The sequence below is a fragment of the Coccomyxa subellipsoidea genome (genome assembly GCF_000258705.1).
Source record: "Coccomyxa subellipsoidea C-169, whole genome shotgun sequence".
Lineage (NCBI taxonomy): Eukaryota > Viridiplantae > Chlorophyta > Trebouxiophyceae > Coccomyxaceae > Coccomyxa > Coccomyxa subellipsoidea.
In genome coordinates, this window is record NW_005178032.1 from 669583 (window position 1) to 685238 (window position 15656).

Below are 15656 nucleotides of genomic sequence, written 5' to 3' on the forward strand. Positions count from 1 at the left end.
CAGCATAGATCGATGTGCTTGAATGCTCGGATGATCTCGAACGCACAGGAGTCCACAGGTTTGACAGCCAGATGGTTCGAAGGTGGACCATCTGCCAAGTTTGGCTCCAAGGGTATATCGGATAAATGTGAGGACTTTGCGGTGTCGAGACGAAAGGTGCAGAAGAGTCGCCCCCGTCCAGGTCAAAGGGTCACCGTCGTCACCGACCCATATGGACCCATGTGGCCGCGCTGATCTCACAACTCGCAACTCCAGCCATTCACAAACCCGCAGAGCCCACTCCCAGCAGATAAACGCATTGTCCGCACATCTCAGCTGGGTCATCCGCCGCTCGGGACAGCAGGCATCGGCTGTACATTGCAGCGCACAGGCTTCCCAAGATGGCGTCTTTGCTCCTCCGCGTTGTTCTTTGCGTAGCGCTCGCCACCGCCGTTTCCTGCGCACCCATCAGTGAGTTTTTGGCACACAAGGGTCTTTCACATGTCCTGCAGATTCAGATGTCGATGAACTGGACGGTTGCTCGCACTTGACAAAGATGCGAGCTGTGGTTAGGTCTTTTGTTGGTTTCTTTTATGCTCGAGGTAAGAGGAAGGCGTTGATCACATCGGCATCTTGAACTTTTCTTTCATCTTCATTGAAACAGAGGCATGTGGACTATTCCCCATTCACTAGTGTTGGCACAAATCTTTTGCACTCCCAGAATCCTCACTTTGTGATATTTTACTTTGGGCGCACCTCTGACTGCTGCATGACATGCAGTAATTGTTTTGGAGGAATAAACTCTAGATGCAACGTTCATAAATCCATCCTATCGCTTCTTGGCGGACATCCCTAGATGTCGTCTTGAACGCGTCGGCCCTGCCTTTGCGTGCAGGCCCGACCTTGATCTTCCCCCCGAATAGCCCGAATAGAGAACCCCATAGCTTGTCTAACGTTCATACTTGTGCTTTGTGATGATCTATTGATGGAAGTAGTGGTGGTCCTTGCCCTGCTAGAAAGTCAGAGTGTCATCCATCCTTGGGCTGTGCAGGTCTTCACTTTAATGACCATGCACAGCCTGTCAAGGCAAATTTTCAATTTCCCCCAATAAACTTTCTGTCTCGCATCCCTGGCTGGCATCAGCCAGCCTTGACCTTCCACTTACTGGCAGGACCAAGCTGGATCAGACCTCATCTGCTGTGCACGCCACTTATCCGACTGACCAGAGCTTTTCTTTTGCTGCGCGCAGAGCTGGCGTCCCTGCCCAAGAACATCACCGTGAAGGTGACTGGCTTTGAGGAGCATGGAGAGATGATGAAGGCTGGGCCCCCCTGCATGGACCAGACCTTTGGCCACTGCCCCTCAGTCCAGGTGGCACCCCATACCACAGCTTCACACTCAAATCTTTAGCTCACATGTTACGTATGAAAGTCACACTCTCTCTCTCACCAAATATGCAGTGACTCTTGCTCAGAGTGGTTGCTCGGTTCCCCATGCAATGAGTTGTGATAAGTGCAGAGTCTGCACTGCAGCCCGCAGACAATGGGACATCGACAGAGTGCGGGGAGCTTGAACATATGCCGATGCCCTGCGTGTATGCTCTATGGCCTTTGGCTTTGGTGTGCCGACGTGTATTAGTATTAATAATAAGAATATGTTGATGCTGCTGCAGGCTGAGGAGGGAGTAGTCATGGTCTCCTACAGCGTCCCAGACTTCCTGCAGAAGCCCAACGCGACCGTGTCCATCGTGGCATGCTTCAGCACCTTCTCGCAGTATGACCGCGCCTGGAGGAAGGGCAACCCCCTCAACCTTGCGGTGAGTTATCCCTTCCCTCTGCCTTGTTATTGCATTGACTATGCCGCAGCTCAGCCCCCTGCCCTAACCGCCCATGAGGCTCAGTAGGCAGTCCTCTACACAGCGCAGCAAGCCATGCACACCTGGTCATGGGCTGCGTGCTCTCCTGCAGAGCTGTGAGACTGACTGCCCTGCACCCGTGGCGGAAGATGGCTGCGCCGCAGTGTCCTCTGCCTGATCTCCACAGCTTACTCAAAAGTAAATCAAGCGGATGCAAGAGCCCAGTTCTGACAAGTGTGTGGGGGCCGTATCAACAGGCGGCCAAGGATTGCCAAAACGTGGCCAAGAAGGGCCTGACAGCGTTCTCCGGCAATGTGACCTTCACCCCGAACGAAAAGGTGCCCCACTCGACAATGTACATGCGCGCCTACCTCAAGTGCCTCCAGCCGGACGGCAGCATGCAGTACTGCGCCTACGGCAACTCCGCCGGCTACTTCGAGGTACGCCCCTTGCCCCTTCAATATCAGGGGACTCTAAAGTTAGTTTGGAGTCCCCTGTCAACTTTGTAATTCTCTGGCCTTTAGTAAGCAGATGACCTCCAGGTGGGACAATCTATTGCATGACATTCAAGTCAGGGATGCTTGAAGACAGTCTTTAGATTCTGCCTGCAATGTGGAAGCTGAAACCACCCCCCTCCACTTTGTCTCGTGCTTAGTAAGTTCCGTCGTCATCAAGGTTTTTGAATTCGAGTTTGAACCATGTCATGAAGCGTGTGGGCTCGTGCACAGGTGCAGAAGGTGAACGACATCCCCATCGGCCTGGAGGTTGCCGTGGGCATCTGCTGCTGCATTTCACCAATCATGCTCGTCATCGCTTACTTCATCGAGAAGAAGAAGAAGCACTGAGCCCCCGTGAAGTCAGCCGACAGCTTGAATCACCACCCTAGCTTTGGGTCGATACTGGCTGTGCATCAGAATGCTATCACGTGCAAGACAGTGCCGATGCGTGGCCCTGCCCACTGATACCCCAGCCGGCTGGGGTGTGCCAGGGTGGGCCTGACAGGAGGCACGTTGACTGTAACATATGATGAAGTTGTTGGAATTGGCGCTGCTTAGTGTCGGCTGCAGTGGGACACTCACGCATCTGTCTCTGTTGTGCCAGCAATGTGTCAGAGATGCTGCAGTGTGGGGGTTGCCGCTTCGATGGGTGACAAATGAAATAAGGCGCCATTTACAGTAGTTGCCGGAAGCGGAAATTGTTTGGGGTATTTATTAGCCCATCAGAAAGACCCTGATTGACTCACGGTGCTGGCAAATATATTTAGCATTATGCAAAACTGCAATTGCGTCAGCTTGCACAGCTGCCATGTTGGGGTGAATAAGCCGGGCATTGTATCTATTTTCTGGTGTCATTCCTAGTTTTGGGATCTGTCCACCTGACATTGACAGCCTCGTGCTTGTATAGGTTGGGTGATGCCAACAAACTGCATGACTAGTGCAGCTTGAAGTATATCTTGTCTCTCAATTGTCCTGTAGTCCCATGGTAACTGAGGAGTTCAAGTGGTTGGCCTCATATTAAACCATGGATGAGGCCCCTGACCAAGATTGGGTGGGCCAATGCATGTCTACGTCTAGTCGTGGGTCTTAAAAGTGAGTTATCGATTATGTCTGCTTGGCTTTCAGCCCAACTGTAATCTTGAATAACAAAATGTTGTTGACCACTACACCAGAGCCTGGCCGCCAGGGCATCCTCATGTAAGATTTCAACACGCATGCAGCCTGTGTACACGCAGGCCCTTGAAGGGGCCCATAAGCCCGGCCTTCTCCTTAATCGATATCGATGAGCTTTGTTTACAGGTGCATGACAGACACCAGATCCCGTACAAGCATTCCTCACCTAAGTACAAGCTGTGTGATACAGCTAATAGAGACACAAAACACCATAAAACTGTTCTATAAGAATTTCTGTACACTCAGTACTTCATCAAACTACCATCTCGCAAGCCTTGTCCAAGCACAGTGTGTATAGCAGTACATGTAGGCATCAGTGGTCTCGAGACTGCAGCCACTGATAAGCTCTGTAGTGGTTGCCCCCTGATCATGTCATGGTCTGGGGGCAACAGCTACTGTAGTAACAGGACCTCACAAGAAAGCCTAGCTCTGACTATTTGACTCTGCAACACTCTGCAAAATAGCTCAACGTAGTATGCTGCCTACCCAGCGCATCGACGCTTGAATCACTGTCACATTTGTGTCAGAATGCAGGTCATTCCAGATCAGCTATCATGTAATAGCTGAGACCTTGCAGCAGTACAAGGCTGCATGCCAAAAATGAGTGTCATTCCTCAGCAGCGCTCCTCAGTTGCCCTGCATCTTCGTTCGATTACTTAGTTCATTTACTTTTGAGCTCCTAAGACGTTTGGATGACGGCACCGCAACTGCATAGCTGCGGTATATTTCACTTGATGACTCATGACTCATGATGACTGCGGGCTCCTCGGAGGAGCCCGCAGCTGACAGCTTTCCCTGCACCTTATTTCGGCCTGCCCGTCTCAGAGTGCCTATATCTACTTCCTATTGGCTACATCAGCCATGTCAGGTCCTCCACTGACATCTAACTTCTGCTCGCTGCCCTCTGTGCAGGTGAGACCCTACTGCAGCAGAGCAGTCGCCCCTGATCCTGCAGGGGGTTTCATAGCTGCTTCTTGTCCTCTGAATTGTTCCAGCCGCCCACTCCCCAGTGTCTCTGTCAGGTCCGTCCACTTCCTCGGCTTCCCTCTGCACAGATACACACGCAACGCACGTCATGGCGACCTCCTGGAATGCCCATATTAGCGATGTGCCCCCAGGTAATGCTCTCCAATAGGAGCAGTAATGTCGTTGTCCTAAAATGCCAGTCAAGTTCAAGTGCTGACAAATGTGCAGCGCAGACAAGATGCAGTCAATCCTATGAGCAACCCTTACTTAAAGTTTCCAACAGCTACCCCCATTAACCGAGGCACGCCAACAAGGGCCCCACAGCATATTGCATATATCCACGAAGAGGGCACTCCGCACAAGGGAGCAGTCTGGTTCTGAGCCTTACCTGAGGCACACATATCGGCCAGCGCCATTCCAGTGGCAGGACTGGTCGAACGTGCTGCTGCCGCCGCACTCGCGCACACCATAGCAGGTCGTCTCATGCACAACCATTCGCCCCTCGCTCGCCAAATTCTCCACAAACGCCTTCTCCAAATCCATCTGCACCGTGCCATGCCATGTTGTCATCTTGAAACATTGTACTCAAGTTCAGGATGAAAATATCTCCCTCTAAGCCATATAGTGCTAAATTTGGGGGGCGCTGTTAGCTGCCCTGCTAGGCATGGGTGGTGCATGGGACCGCTTCAAATTGTAAATCCGAACATGAGATGCAATTCCAGGAGCAGCGGCCAGAAAAGGGAGGCACCTTGTGGGCCTTCCAGGTGTTGTTGTGCCAGTTGAAGCCGAAGAGGTGCAGCACAGCATCGGGCGGGGCGCAGTGCAGAACGCCCTGCAGCCCTGTGCCAGTCAAACTCCAAGGCATGAATGTCAAAACATGGCACAAAGGCAGAAAGACAGCTTAAGTCGTGCTGAGGCAGCAGTCTTGCATTGGGTAGGACCTTCCTGCGACGGCGATATCTAACAGTCGACGCCTTAGAAATCACCAATGGCTGACTCAACATTCCTTGGGCGCCCATGACAAATTCCCAAGTGCAGTGGTCAATGTGCACAAGGGAACAGCCACAAAGCTAAAATTCCTTCTCAATCAGCCTGATACCCTCAATGATCTACATCTCTTTAAGTGCCATGAGGCTGACTGGGAGGAGAGTCCATGATCCATCCAGTGTGATTTGCAAAGCGGAGCGGCACCAACAAAGCCGGTGGAGGGATATCCGCCGGTCACATTCATCTGGCGGTTGTAGGCTGCTGCGAGCGCCTCATTGGGCATGAGCACTGGGTGTGCCTTCTCCACTGCCGGCACTTTCTTCACCAGCCCGTCGGCGTTCTCCTGCCGCCCTCCCACCAGCCACATCGCCTACAGCAGGAGTTTGAAATTTTATGGTTCATCTCAGTCCGGATCTGAGAAGACTACTGAATGCGGCTACAGCAGTGAGATGAAATCCTGATCCTCATCAGCACATCCCTCGTCTTTTGGCATTAGATGCCTTAACTCTGATACCCACGGGTTTGATCTTGATGGAAACGTGGTCAGTTTTCCTTGAAAGAAGTAATTAGCATTGTCACTGTGCCTATTGAAATAGCTTTTGGCCCCGTCTTATGTATCGCATGCTCACAAAAAAGATGAGACGCTCAGAGGCTCAAAAGCCACAGGCGTGGAGCTAGCTTGCAGAGATTCTTTCAAGAGGGCACGTACCTTCATGAGTTTGACCACGTTGGTGGCCTCGGCCAACTGCATGTTGGTGACGCCCCAATAGCTGAGCGAGGCTTCTGTGCTGTAGCGGATCACCCACACATCCACCTTCTCCTGAAATCGCCGCCAGTTGTTCATCAGGTTGAACCTGCGGGCACAGGCTTGCATTGATACACAAAGCAGATCGACAGATCGTGCACAGGCCAGCGTTACTTCAGCCAGCAGGAAGATGACGCATTGAAGCTATTTGGCCGTATGCCAAGATGCAAGATTGCCGCACGCATGTCCGTCAGGGCATGCCATGACTTCGCACAATTGGAATTGCCAGATGAAATCAGCAAGTAGTCAAAAGTCTCTAGTGCCAGGCCTGTCTTCAACGCATCCCTGCTATGCAGGCTGTAACAGGTTGCCCAACCTAGAGGTCATCTGGTTGCTGATAAACAGATTAAGACAAGGAGGAATTTGAATGGGATGGCATGGCGAAGATCTGCTGTTGAGAAAAAAAGGGCGGCCCACCTAACAACTATGTCGGATGCATCAATCTCTGTGCGCTGTGCCTGGTCCAAGGGGCCATTACCCACAAGGGCAATTGTTTTGGAATTGCTGAAGGCAGAACAGAGCGGGTTGTGATCTCTGTCATTTGGCCCAAAGGGCTCGTCCACGGTGGTGTTGAGGCGCGGCACATCTCCCTGAGGGTCCTGCGCATTCAGGGGAAGTGTTAAACCCTGGGTGGTCGTGCCAGGGAATGAAAACCAACCAGCAGTAATCTAGCAGTAGTACTGACACATCTCCATGTGCACAACAGCATCCCCAATGCGTTCTGAGGCAGAGGTGTCTTTTCAGTGTACTAGTATGTACAAGCATGTTCTAACAGCTGGCCTTGGGGCCAAATGTCAAAATTTTCACCAAGTGTTTGTCTCGACATCTCATGCATGCAAAGACTTGGGCAGCGGAGTTTACCTCCAAGACTTTCTGCAGCTCGTCGACCAATTTGTCCATTTCGGATATCTTCGCATCGGCCTTGTCCTTCCCGGGTGCCAAGCTCTGTTCAGGGCTATTCCAAACACCATTCTCCTCTCCCAGTGCCCAACTCTGTCCCTGCATTCACTCAGCTGCTTAAGTGATAGGAGTGTAGCAGCACATATTTCATTGCAAAGAAATGCAGAATGCCCATTGGCACACCCAGGAAAGTACGCTGCTTTGCAGGCTACCATGAAAGCACCTGGTCTGGTGGCGAGCTGATCAAGACAGGTTTCAGACCATCCTCTGCTTCGTCCTCATTTGCAGACACATCAATTGTCACGTCTTTGTGTTGATGCTCACTGACTGGCACGTCTGTGTTCTGATACATGGCTTCGTGGATCTCTTTTCCGCCGGGTTCAGGCGCCTGTGTGGCCTGGGACAATCAATGCACCACAAGTTAGCATGCAGTGACTAAGCAACCAGCAGGCGACAAATGTACAATATACCGCTTTTGCATGAAGCCCCTTGCAGAAGAGTGCTCACCATGCCCAGCAATGAAAGGAGCTGATCCCCGTTGATGGGCGACCAAGTGCGCTCCGGACGGGCCCTCTCAGTGCTGCTTTGCCCCTTCAGCAACACAATTGTCATCAGAGTGTTGTCATACTGAATGTCAAATCTGTGTCAGGTTGAGTACAGATTTCAGAATCTGCCTTGTATGCATCAATGCAATAAGACAAGGGGCAGCTTACTACCTGATAGGGGTGCATCCGTGCCATGAGTGCAATTACACCAAGCGCCAGAGCAAAGGCCCCAAAGATCTGAACGTGTGCGAGCCTGAGCGTCCCCGTCCGAGATTGCTGCGTGTTGGTCAATACAGCCTCAGTAGCTTGCACCATGTACCCTCCTCGACAAGCTTTGAAATGCTTTTGTGACTGAACTTCTTCGGTCAGACTTCGGTAGTTCGGATCCTGAACAAACTACTTGCTAGGAGTCGTCCTGTCCAGAGAATTTACGCCTAAATTGCCAAGCATATGGCTGACATATTTGAGCTGCCGTTATTCACCTGGTGGTGGCGCAACAATGCATTTCGGGTTGGGGTGGGCATCCTTCCAGATACTGTATGCTTGCGTTAGTATCGTGCCTCAATTATGTCAAAATCCCCTCCACCCAGTGCATTTCGCTCCAGAACACGCCTCTCCCCCAGCTTCTCAACAGGGACGGTCACATCGCCGCAATTGACAAGGGGGGAAATCTAGTCGGGGAACAGTAGTCACTTTTATTACAGCAATGCTTGATGTCATATATAGGTAGGAATAATACTTATCTCTTGCATTCCCAACATCACCCTCTCCATCCTTTGAGACCCGAATCTTTACGAATCTTGTTGTTCGCAGAATCGATGCAAAGATTGTTGGTATCAAGCTATGTACACTGCAACTGTTCCATCAGGGTACGCAACCCATCTGTTTTGGGCTTTGTTCCGTTGAAATGAAACGCCTGACAGTGACGTCGCCCCACGTGGAGCACGCATGCATGCATCGGCAGGAGGGCGTGCCTCTTGAAGAGGCACTCTGCACCCACATGATGGACATCGACATCAAGAGGAGGCGCCCTGTTTCACCTTTCTGATGCGACACATGTGTACAATTGGCATTCATGCAATCAATGGCCCGAAGAAGGGCTCATTATTGATCATGATACATGTTTAAACTAGTGTACGCTGACAGCAACATGCAATCGGAATGCATGGGCCCATCCAGGATCGATCAGGATCTCTTCTCACTCAAACACCCGAGTTCCTGATCAGACCGCCGCGTTTGCAACATCCGCCCAATTTGATACAGTCTGTAAGAGCCTGGGGCATGCATGTAATACATCTGTGCACTATAGTGGCCTCCACACCCGGGGCCCGGGATCAAAAGCACTTTGTGACATTGATGCAGCTGCCTGCAGTCTCCTAGTGAACATGTAGAACTCTCCACAAGATTGTTGCAAGCAAAGATCACTTAGCCAAGTGTGGCATGCGCGCCCCTTGATTATTTGCCAGCAGTTTGGTGCTGCAGTCAGTCCTGCAGTCCAACACGCCACATCCCAAGGCTACGAGCATGTCCATAAGCAAGCAAGAGCCCGCTACCTCAGCTGTCCGTCTCATCCTGCGCTGTGGGCTTTTGTCCACTGCTCTGACCTTGCGTGCTCCGCTTCTTTTGCTCCTGCTTGCCTCTGCTGGGCTTTCCCCCAAGCCCAAAGAGACTGCTCACCAGCTTCACAGCTCCCACGAGGCCTGCGCTCAAAGCTGATCCTGCAGAGCAGCAACATGAGACCCTTCAGGATGAGAACGAACCCAGCATACTACAGGATAGTCCAAGGCCATGACATGTGGTATGGCCATGGAGCATGTCGGTGATGCCTGGAGATTTTTTCTTGTTGGAACTGGCTAAGTGTGAAAGGCAGACACCGTATTCTGAACCATATAAGCCATCCCTTTACAATAAGTGCGTATTAAACCCAGAAACCGCATACACAGCAGGCACTAGTCCTTGCTAACCTGCATCGAAGGAGGACTTGCGAGCCTGAGGTCTGCTGGCTCTGGACTGCGCCGCGGCTGCTTTGCTCGATGGGAATGGCAGACGCTTGCCACCACTCTGCGCAGGCACTTCTGGGCCAGTACCAGTCAGCTGCCCCAAGTCCATATCTGCAGAGCCCATAGGAAACCAACCTCAGCCCAGCTTAATAAAACACACCCCGCTGTCCCACACCAAATGATTGCAATCGGTCACAATGTCTTCGAATTTGTTCTTCGGCAGCCCTTCTCACTGGACCATGCGGTAGGCAGTGCGTGCTCACCCAGCTTGACTTGGATGGAGCCAGGCACGCGGTTGTGGCCGGCCGGCGCAGTGCCAGAGCCGCCGCTCAGCTTGGCGCGCTCTTCGGCCAGCGCGCGGCTGAGATCGGCCGCCTCGCTGTTGCGCGAGGCCAGGTCAGCCTCCAGCTGAGTCAGCTCCCCTCGCATCGCCTCCAGCTGGCCCTTCAGCTCATCCTGCCAGTCACGCCAGCTCTGCCTCAGCTAATGCCAGATGGCAGAAAGCTTTCAATTGCAAAATGGCACCGGGTTGAGTCACAAAGGGAGCTTGTGCTGCATATGTTTCTGCAAAAAATGAAGCTGTCATTTGGGCTGCGCTCGTGTTATTGCCCGGCACATGCAGTGGTGTGTTGCTGTACATAAGGCCCCAAGAAAAACAGTGCGGTGGCAATGATGGAGCCTTCATCTTGCCAGCGCTTGTGTCACAGCTCGTAACGTGAGGTGGTGTGCCTTAGGGCGACATCAATGTTGTGTGCACCTTTGCGCTGGCGTTCAGGGTAGCTTTGGGGGCAGCGTCCAGCAGTTTGGCCAGGCGCCCAGAGAGGTTGTCATGCTTCCAGGCCAGCTGCTGCGACTGCAGCTCGACTAGAGCAGCCTGCACACAGCAGTTGCAGAGTTGCTGACATCCTCTAAAATCATGTCGCATGGACAATTATATTGTTGAATATTACACGCATTTATTAGTGCTTGGATCTGGCGAGTCCAACAAGGGGTAAAATTTTGGCAGCCTTTAAATGCAGCCGGGCTGCAGATGCACCATGCCTCTCCTAATCAACCGTGGGCACGGTGCTCAGCAACCATAAACTGTTCATTATTTGAGCCTATGGATCTGATAGTTTGATCATGATGCCTTGAGGTCATGATGGCCCTGAAGCAACAATGGAGTGATTGGTGTTGTGTACCTGTAGGCTTGCAATGCGGGCGGTGTTGTCATCCCCGGCAGTGCTCGCTGCCTCCATTTTGCTCTGCAGAGCTGTTATGGCCTCCTGTCTCTGCTTCATCTGCGCAACGCACCCCATGCATGCGATGAGGCCCTTACACCAACACAAGGAGCTGCACACTTTCTTCTCATCCCTGTAGTGATGCTTGCAGAAGCGTCAATGCCGAGCCAACAGAAAAATAATGATTTAGCGGAATCTCACCTCTTCTTGCAAAGCAGCCACCTCGGCTTGCTGTGGCAGCTGGCCAGCGGAAGACCCAATGGTTTCGACCACACTCTCATCCACGTCTGTTGTCTGATCAGGCTTGACAGGCTGAATCTCTGTGACAGGAACAGCCTCCACTGTCTCCAGTGCATCTGCCTCATGTGCGCTGGGCAGCACCTCAGCAGCTGTTTCAGCCATTGGGGATGTCTCTTCTGCCTCTGCAGCACCGTCCGCAACTGCTGCAGACAACAGGGCAGCCTCCTCTGCAGTGGGGGCAGCAGCGCTCTCATCAAGCTCTGAGCTGAGTTCGCCCTTCTCTGACTCTGGCTGAGCCTGGAGCTGGCCAGTCTGCATCTGGACAGTGTCCGCTGCCATGTCTTCTGCTGCCAATGCCTCTGCCGAGCCATTGATGGTATCCCTGCTCTCATAGTGGTCCTTAGCTTGCTCATCCACATCATCATTAGGCGCCTGCATGCCTTCCACTGCCTCGTCTGACAAAGCGTGCAGCTGCGCTGGCGATGTGGCGGCCTCCTCTGTGGCGAGCTCAAAGCCCTGCAGCTGCACAGGCGCCTCTGTCTCCAGCATTGCCAGGTCCTCTGGAAGCTGCTCCAGGGCAGCTGCTGGCGCCTCTGCAGCAGCTACTGCCTGCTCAACGTCCAGTGCCTCTGGTCCACCCTCCTCTGCCTGATCTGCCAAAGGCAGGTCCACTGGAGCCACTGCTTGCTCAAGATCCACTGCCTCTGCTCCATCCTCCACGGCCTGATCTGCTCCTGTGTCCTGTTCGGGAGCGCCGAGCTGGTCTTCAACAGCGCTGCTGCCCGGCTGTGGGGTGGAACTGCCTGTGCTGGGCAGCTGGGCAGCCTCGGGCAGGCGAGTAAGCATCCACTCCAGCGCTGTTGTGGTGTCCAGGCTGGACACGCCCTGCGAGGCCACCACCGCAGACTCCTGGCCGGCCGCATGCGTCAGCGCTGTCTTGCCCTGGCGCTGGCCCGCCCCCTTGCCCTTTACACCGCCGCCTGCGTGGCAGCACCTCTCACATGCTTGCAGCGCTTATGAATGCCAACAGACCTTGCCAAAAACCGCTGACTCTAACATATGGTTACTGTGTCACAGCAAAGCTCCCTTTCCCTGCCCTCTGGGGCTCGAGACAGAACCGGCACCATGATTCTGGGCTTGTCAAGACACAGGATATAAGGAGCCAGCAGGAGTGCTAGGTGCACACCTGGGATGGAGACCGTGCTGCCAGTAATCGGAGGCACGGAGTACTGCGGCGTTGCCCGCCCCAGGAATGCTGCCTTGCCGTCGGCCGTCGCGCCGCTGACAGCCGCCGCGCCGCGCCCCGTCCCCACCAACGTTCCCTCCAGCTTTTCCCCTGCCACCACCGTGTCCAGAAGCCCCTGTGCTGTGGGCTCTTCAAGTGGCCCCAGCTGCTCCTCATCCCTGACATCCTCGTCTTCATCCAAGGCTTCGTCCTCAAAGTCCGGCGAGCGCGCGCTGAGGTTCTGGTAGTTGCGGTGGCGCTGCGAGAAAGGGTCCTCGGATGTATGCGCGCTCTCAAGCTGCCTCTCCCGCCCCTGGGCCCCGCTGCTGTCCAGCTGGACCAGCCGCTCCTCCTGTGTGCAGCTCACGAAGCTTGAAAAGCATACAGGGCTTCAGCACGTCCCGGTTGGGCTCATTTGTTTGCCGAAGGCTGTCAGTACAAGCAGTTATGCATCCGCAGAAACATGCATGCAGGATCAGTGGAGGTATGGTGTAAGAGGATGGCAGGGGAAACCCACCGCATCAGAGTCAAAGCCATCTGCATCTTCGCTGACAAAGCTGAAGCCATCTTCCAGCTCATTGTCAGTGTCGAAGCGGTCGGGGTCCTCTCCAAAGGGGCTCATCCGCTGCTGCCTCCCTGACCTCGAGCCTGCATTAGTGATAATGCTCTAAGCATTTTTAGAAGGAAACATCATCTTATCAAGCCGCAAACATGACTCATGCAATATGCTAGCAACATTGCACAAGCTGGAAATGTACAATATAGGGGCAATGCCAGGACTTGTTTTGTTGGGAGCAAACCTGTGACAGAAGGATTCATATCATCATCGATGTCCTGAGAATCCTCCACTCTGGCCTCCTCGTCTTCATCGTTGTTGAAGGCCACTGCATTTGTTCGTTCAGCCTGTGCATCGCAGACGAATATGTGTATCAATGCTTGCAACGTCAGTACGTTGACTAAGACCAAGGGATGAATTCTGGTCCAACTGGCATGAGAAATGCAGGGCCTGCAATGAGAAAGATCGAAATCCCAGTGCTTCTGCCGTGCACTGTTGGCTGGCTGAAGCACAGTAATGCAAGTGATGCCACTTAAATGCCTGAGGGGAACAGAAGAGCGCACCCTTTGGTGCTGAGCATAGTCCTCGCTTGCCAGCTCTGCAGCTGCGGTGCCCTGGTGCTCAAACATCTCCATCATCTCACTGGGCCTGTTGTTCATCATGCGCCAGTCCCTATCCTGCAGGCACCAACCAGTACCGATATTTTGAGAATACAGCCCGATTCTGGCTAGGACTGCTTGCCTTCTGTGACGCTTTTTGCTGTGGAGGATTTTTTTGTGGCTAGTCATGCAACACATCAGTGCTTTGATTCTCCTGCCAGCACTATTATCACTCTCCAGCGGTGCCACAATTAGGAGGCCAAGACAAGTACAGATCATTGCCGCACCGGGAGGTCCTTCTCTGCACTTGGTCTGCTTTCCATGTTCGGCCCTCGCTCGGCGTCCTCACCCGGCATCCCATAATTCCCCTCCTCTGATTCCAGCTGTGTCGCCCACATCGAAAAGTCCTCTTCCTCATCATCAGCGCCAGTGCTGTCCGTGACACCAGGCAGCCTGCATCAGCTCATTACTCATTAGCTTCACGCAGACTAGCACTGTAAGAGTGTGGCAATACTCATACTTTCATAACGAGCTCCTGACATTTCACAAAGTGTACCTTGCAGCTCTTTCATCCTCGCAGTGACAATGGGCACACCATGTCAAGAGCCACAATGTCAACACCTGCGTTTTGGGCGCCAGAAAGCAAAAGGTAGCTACAGACGCTCCAATCACAAGGCAAGTAGCAGGAATTTATATCTCAGGTTCAAGCAAACACATGCCTGAAGCCAGAGCTGGCAGCCGCTTCCTGGTACTGCCGCTGCAGCTCTGCGCTGGCTTCCATCTGCTCTGTCAGCAGCACAGAGCGCTCGTCCTCCAGGGCAGCAAAGAGGCGCTGCGCAAGATCGGTCTTGTTGCCTGTCTTGGGCAGCCCACGTTCCACCAGAGCCTGTTGCAGTTCTTTCTGCAGGCACACAATGAACACAGTCATAGCGCTGCAAGCCTGATAATCAGCTGCAACATGCAGCAATGCAAACGCCATGCACATTGCAGGAGGCCATCCTTAGGGGCGCTTTGCTCAATGCAGGTCGTTAACCCACGTTGTTGCATGGGCTTTACATCGTCACATGTCCTCACACGGGGATTAAAGACATGAGCAAGGCGAGCTTTTAGCAGCAGTGGATATCTATCCTCTCTATGCGTGAACAAATGCCTCTCGATGGTTCTTGTTGATGGGTGCAAGGGTTCTTATTGAAGTGTGCAAAGTGGGCAACGCGAGCACACTTGTAGGGGCTGATCCGTACCTTTGTGAAATCGAGGAGAGTAGCCAAGCTGTTGTCCGTCTCCACAGATACGCTGACGGTGTCAGATTGAAGTTCGAACGTCGCAGTTTCTGATCCAAGCAAATGCGGCACATTGTCCCTGCTCGCACTGGATGAAGGTGCCTCTGGGATTGTGCGCTCCTCACCCTGGAGTGTTCGCATGATGTCAGAAAGGGCCTGGTCCAATCTGTCTCATCTACGATTCATCATCGTTCAGGGTCAGTACAGCAGTAGCATTGGTCATGTGAAACCCAACAAGTATACACTAGTGCAGGTTGAGGCGCACACCAGGAACACTGTGAGGGCGGCATGCAGACGTTCAACAAGCTCTTGTTTGTTTCCTGAGGCGTCTAGGTCCCGTATCCTCAGCTCCTCCTCCAGCTTCGCCTGCACATCAGGCTTGCAACTTTACGGTCATCACGCATTTTGCAAGGCGCTTCCCCCCGCAGCACATGTTATATGATGTAAATCACAAGCGGTGCTTCCATCATGACATTCCTTCCATAGCGTGCTTATCCAGTCAGGGGGAAGACATGGGACAACAATCACCTTGGGGTACTTTCTCAGGGCCGTCTTGTTCAGAACCTGGGCCTGTGGAAAGATGCTATCTCCTTCTTGGTGCTCATCCCTCTTAAACTTGCACTGGATCTGCTGTCGGCTTTGCACTTGACTTGGAGGCAATTTGCCTTGAAGGGGCAAGTGAAAACGGTGTGCGAGGGGGGTTCTCTGCATCACAGCATGCAGCACTTCGATCAGCAGTTGTGCACTACTGGGGGCATGGATATCATCACTCCAGCTACCTCCGTCCCGCCAGATTTTGAGTATGATGCAAGAGAAAGCCAAATGTCAT

General features: G+C 53.0%; 3 protein-coding genes across 3 annotated transcripts; 1 reads left to right on the plus strand and 2 right to left on the minus strand.

Annotated features, from left to right (window-relative positions):
- The first annotated feature begins 249 nt into the window (after window positions 1-249).
- COCSUDRAFT_47957 (hypothetical protein) lies at window positions 250-3547 on the plus strand. Its single transcript, XM_005646327.1, has 5 exons — window positions 250-450; window positions 1229-1350; window positions 1652-1795; window positions 2092-2274; window positions 2563-3547. The coding sequence occupies exons 1-5, from the start codon at window positions 381-383 to the stop codon at window positions 2677-2679; spliced, it is 636 nt and encodes a 211-aa protein (XP_005646384.1). The 5' UTR covers window positions 250-380; the 3' UTR covers window positions 2680-3547.
- Window positions 3548-4424: 877 nt separating this feature from the next.
- On the minus strand, window positions 4425-7774 carry COCSUDRAFT_56292 (hypothetical protein; the record flags this gene model as incomplete). Its single annotated transcript, XM_005646328.1, has 9 exons — window positions 4425-4551; window positions 4859-5013; window positions 5219-5310; window positions 5662-5827; window positions 6167-6311; window positions 6680-6861; window positions 7124-7261; window positions 7386-7559; window positions 7670-7774. The coding sequence occupies 9 exons, from the start codon at window positions 7772-7774 to the stop codon at window positions 4425-4427; spliced, it is 1284 nt and encodes a 427-aa protein (XP_005646385.1).
- Window positions 7775-8816: 1042 nt separating this feature from the next.
- Window positions 8817-14968, minus strand: COCSUDRAFT_66706 (hypothetical protein; the record flags this gene model as incomplete). The annotated part of the gene is made up of 13 exons (XM_005646329.1): window positions 8817-9425; window positions 9672-9818; window positions 9971-10163; window positions 10465-10581; window positions 10889-10987; window positions 11129-12147; window positions 12354-12744; window positions 12910-13040; window positions 13193-13295; window positions 13512-13625; window positions 13835-14000; window positions 14261-14448; window positions 14789-14968. The coding sequence occupies 13 exons, from the start codon at window positions 14966-14968 to the stop codon at window positions 9262-9264; spliced, it is 3012 nt and encodes a 1003-aa protein (XP_005646386.1). The 3' UTR covers window positions 8817-9261.
- Window positions 14969-15656: the final 688 nt, after the last annotated feature.

Bases quoted from the DNA above. Each gene is read 5' to 3' on its own strand.
- COCSUDRAFT_47957 (XM_005646327.1), top strand. From the start codon at position 381: ATGGCGTCTTTGCTCCTCCGCGTTGTTCTTTGCGTAGCGCTCGCCACC. The intron at 451-1,228 runs GTGAGTTTTTGG...TGCTGCGCGCAG, and splicing joins CGTTTCCTGCGCACCCATCA to AGCTGGCGTCCCTGCCCAAG. The intron at 1,351-1,651 runs GTGGCACCCCAT...ATGCTGCTGCAG, and splicing joins GCCACTGCCCCTCAGTCCAG to GCTGAGGAGGGAGTAGTCAT.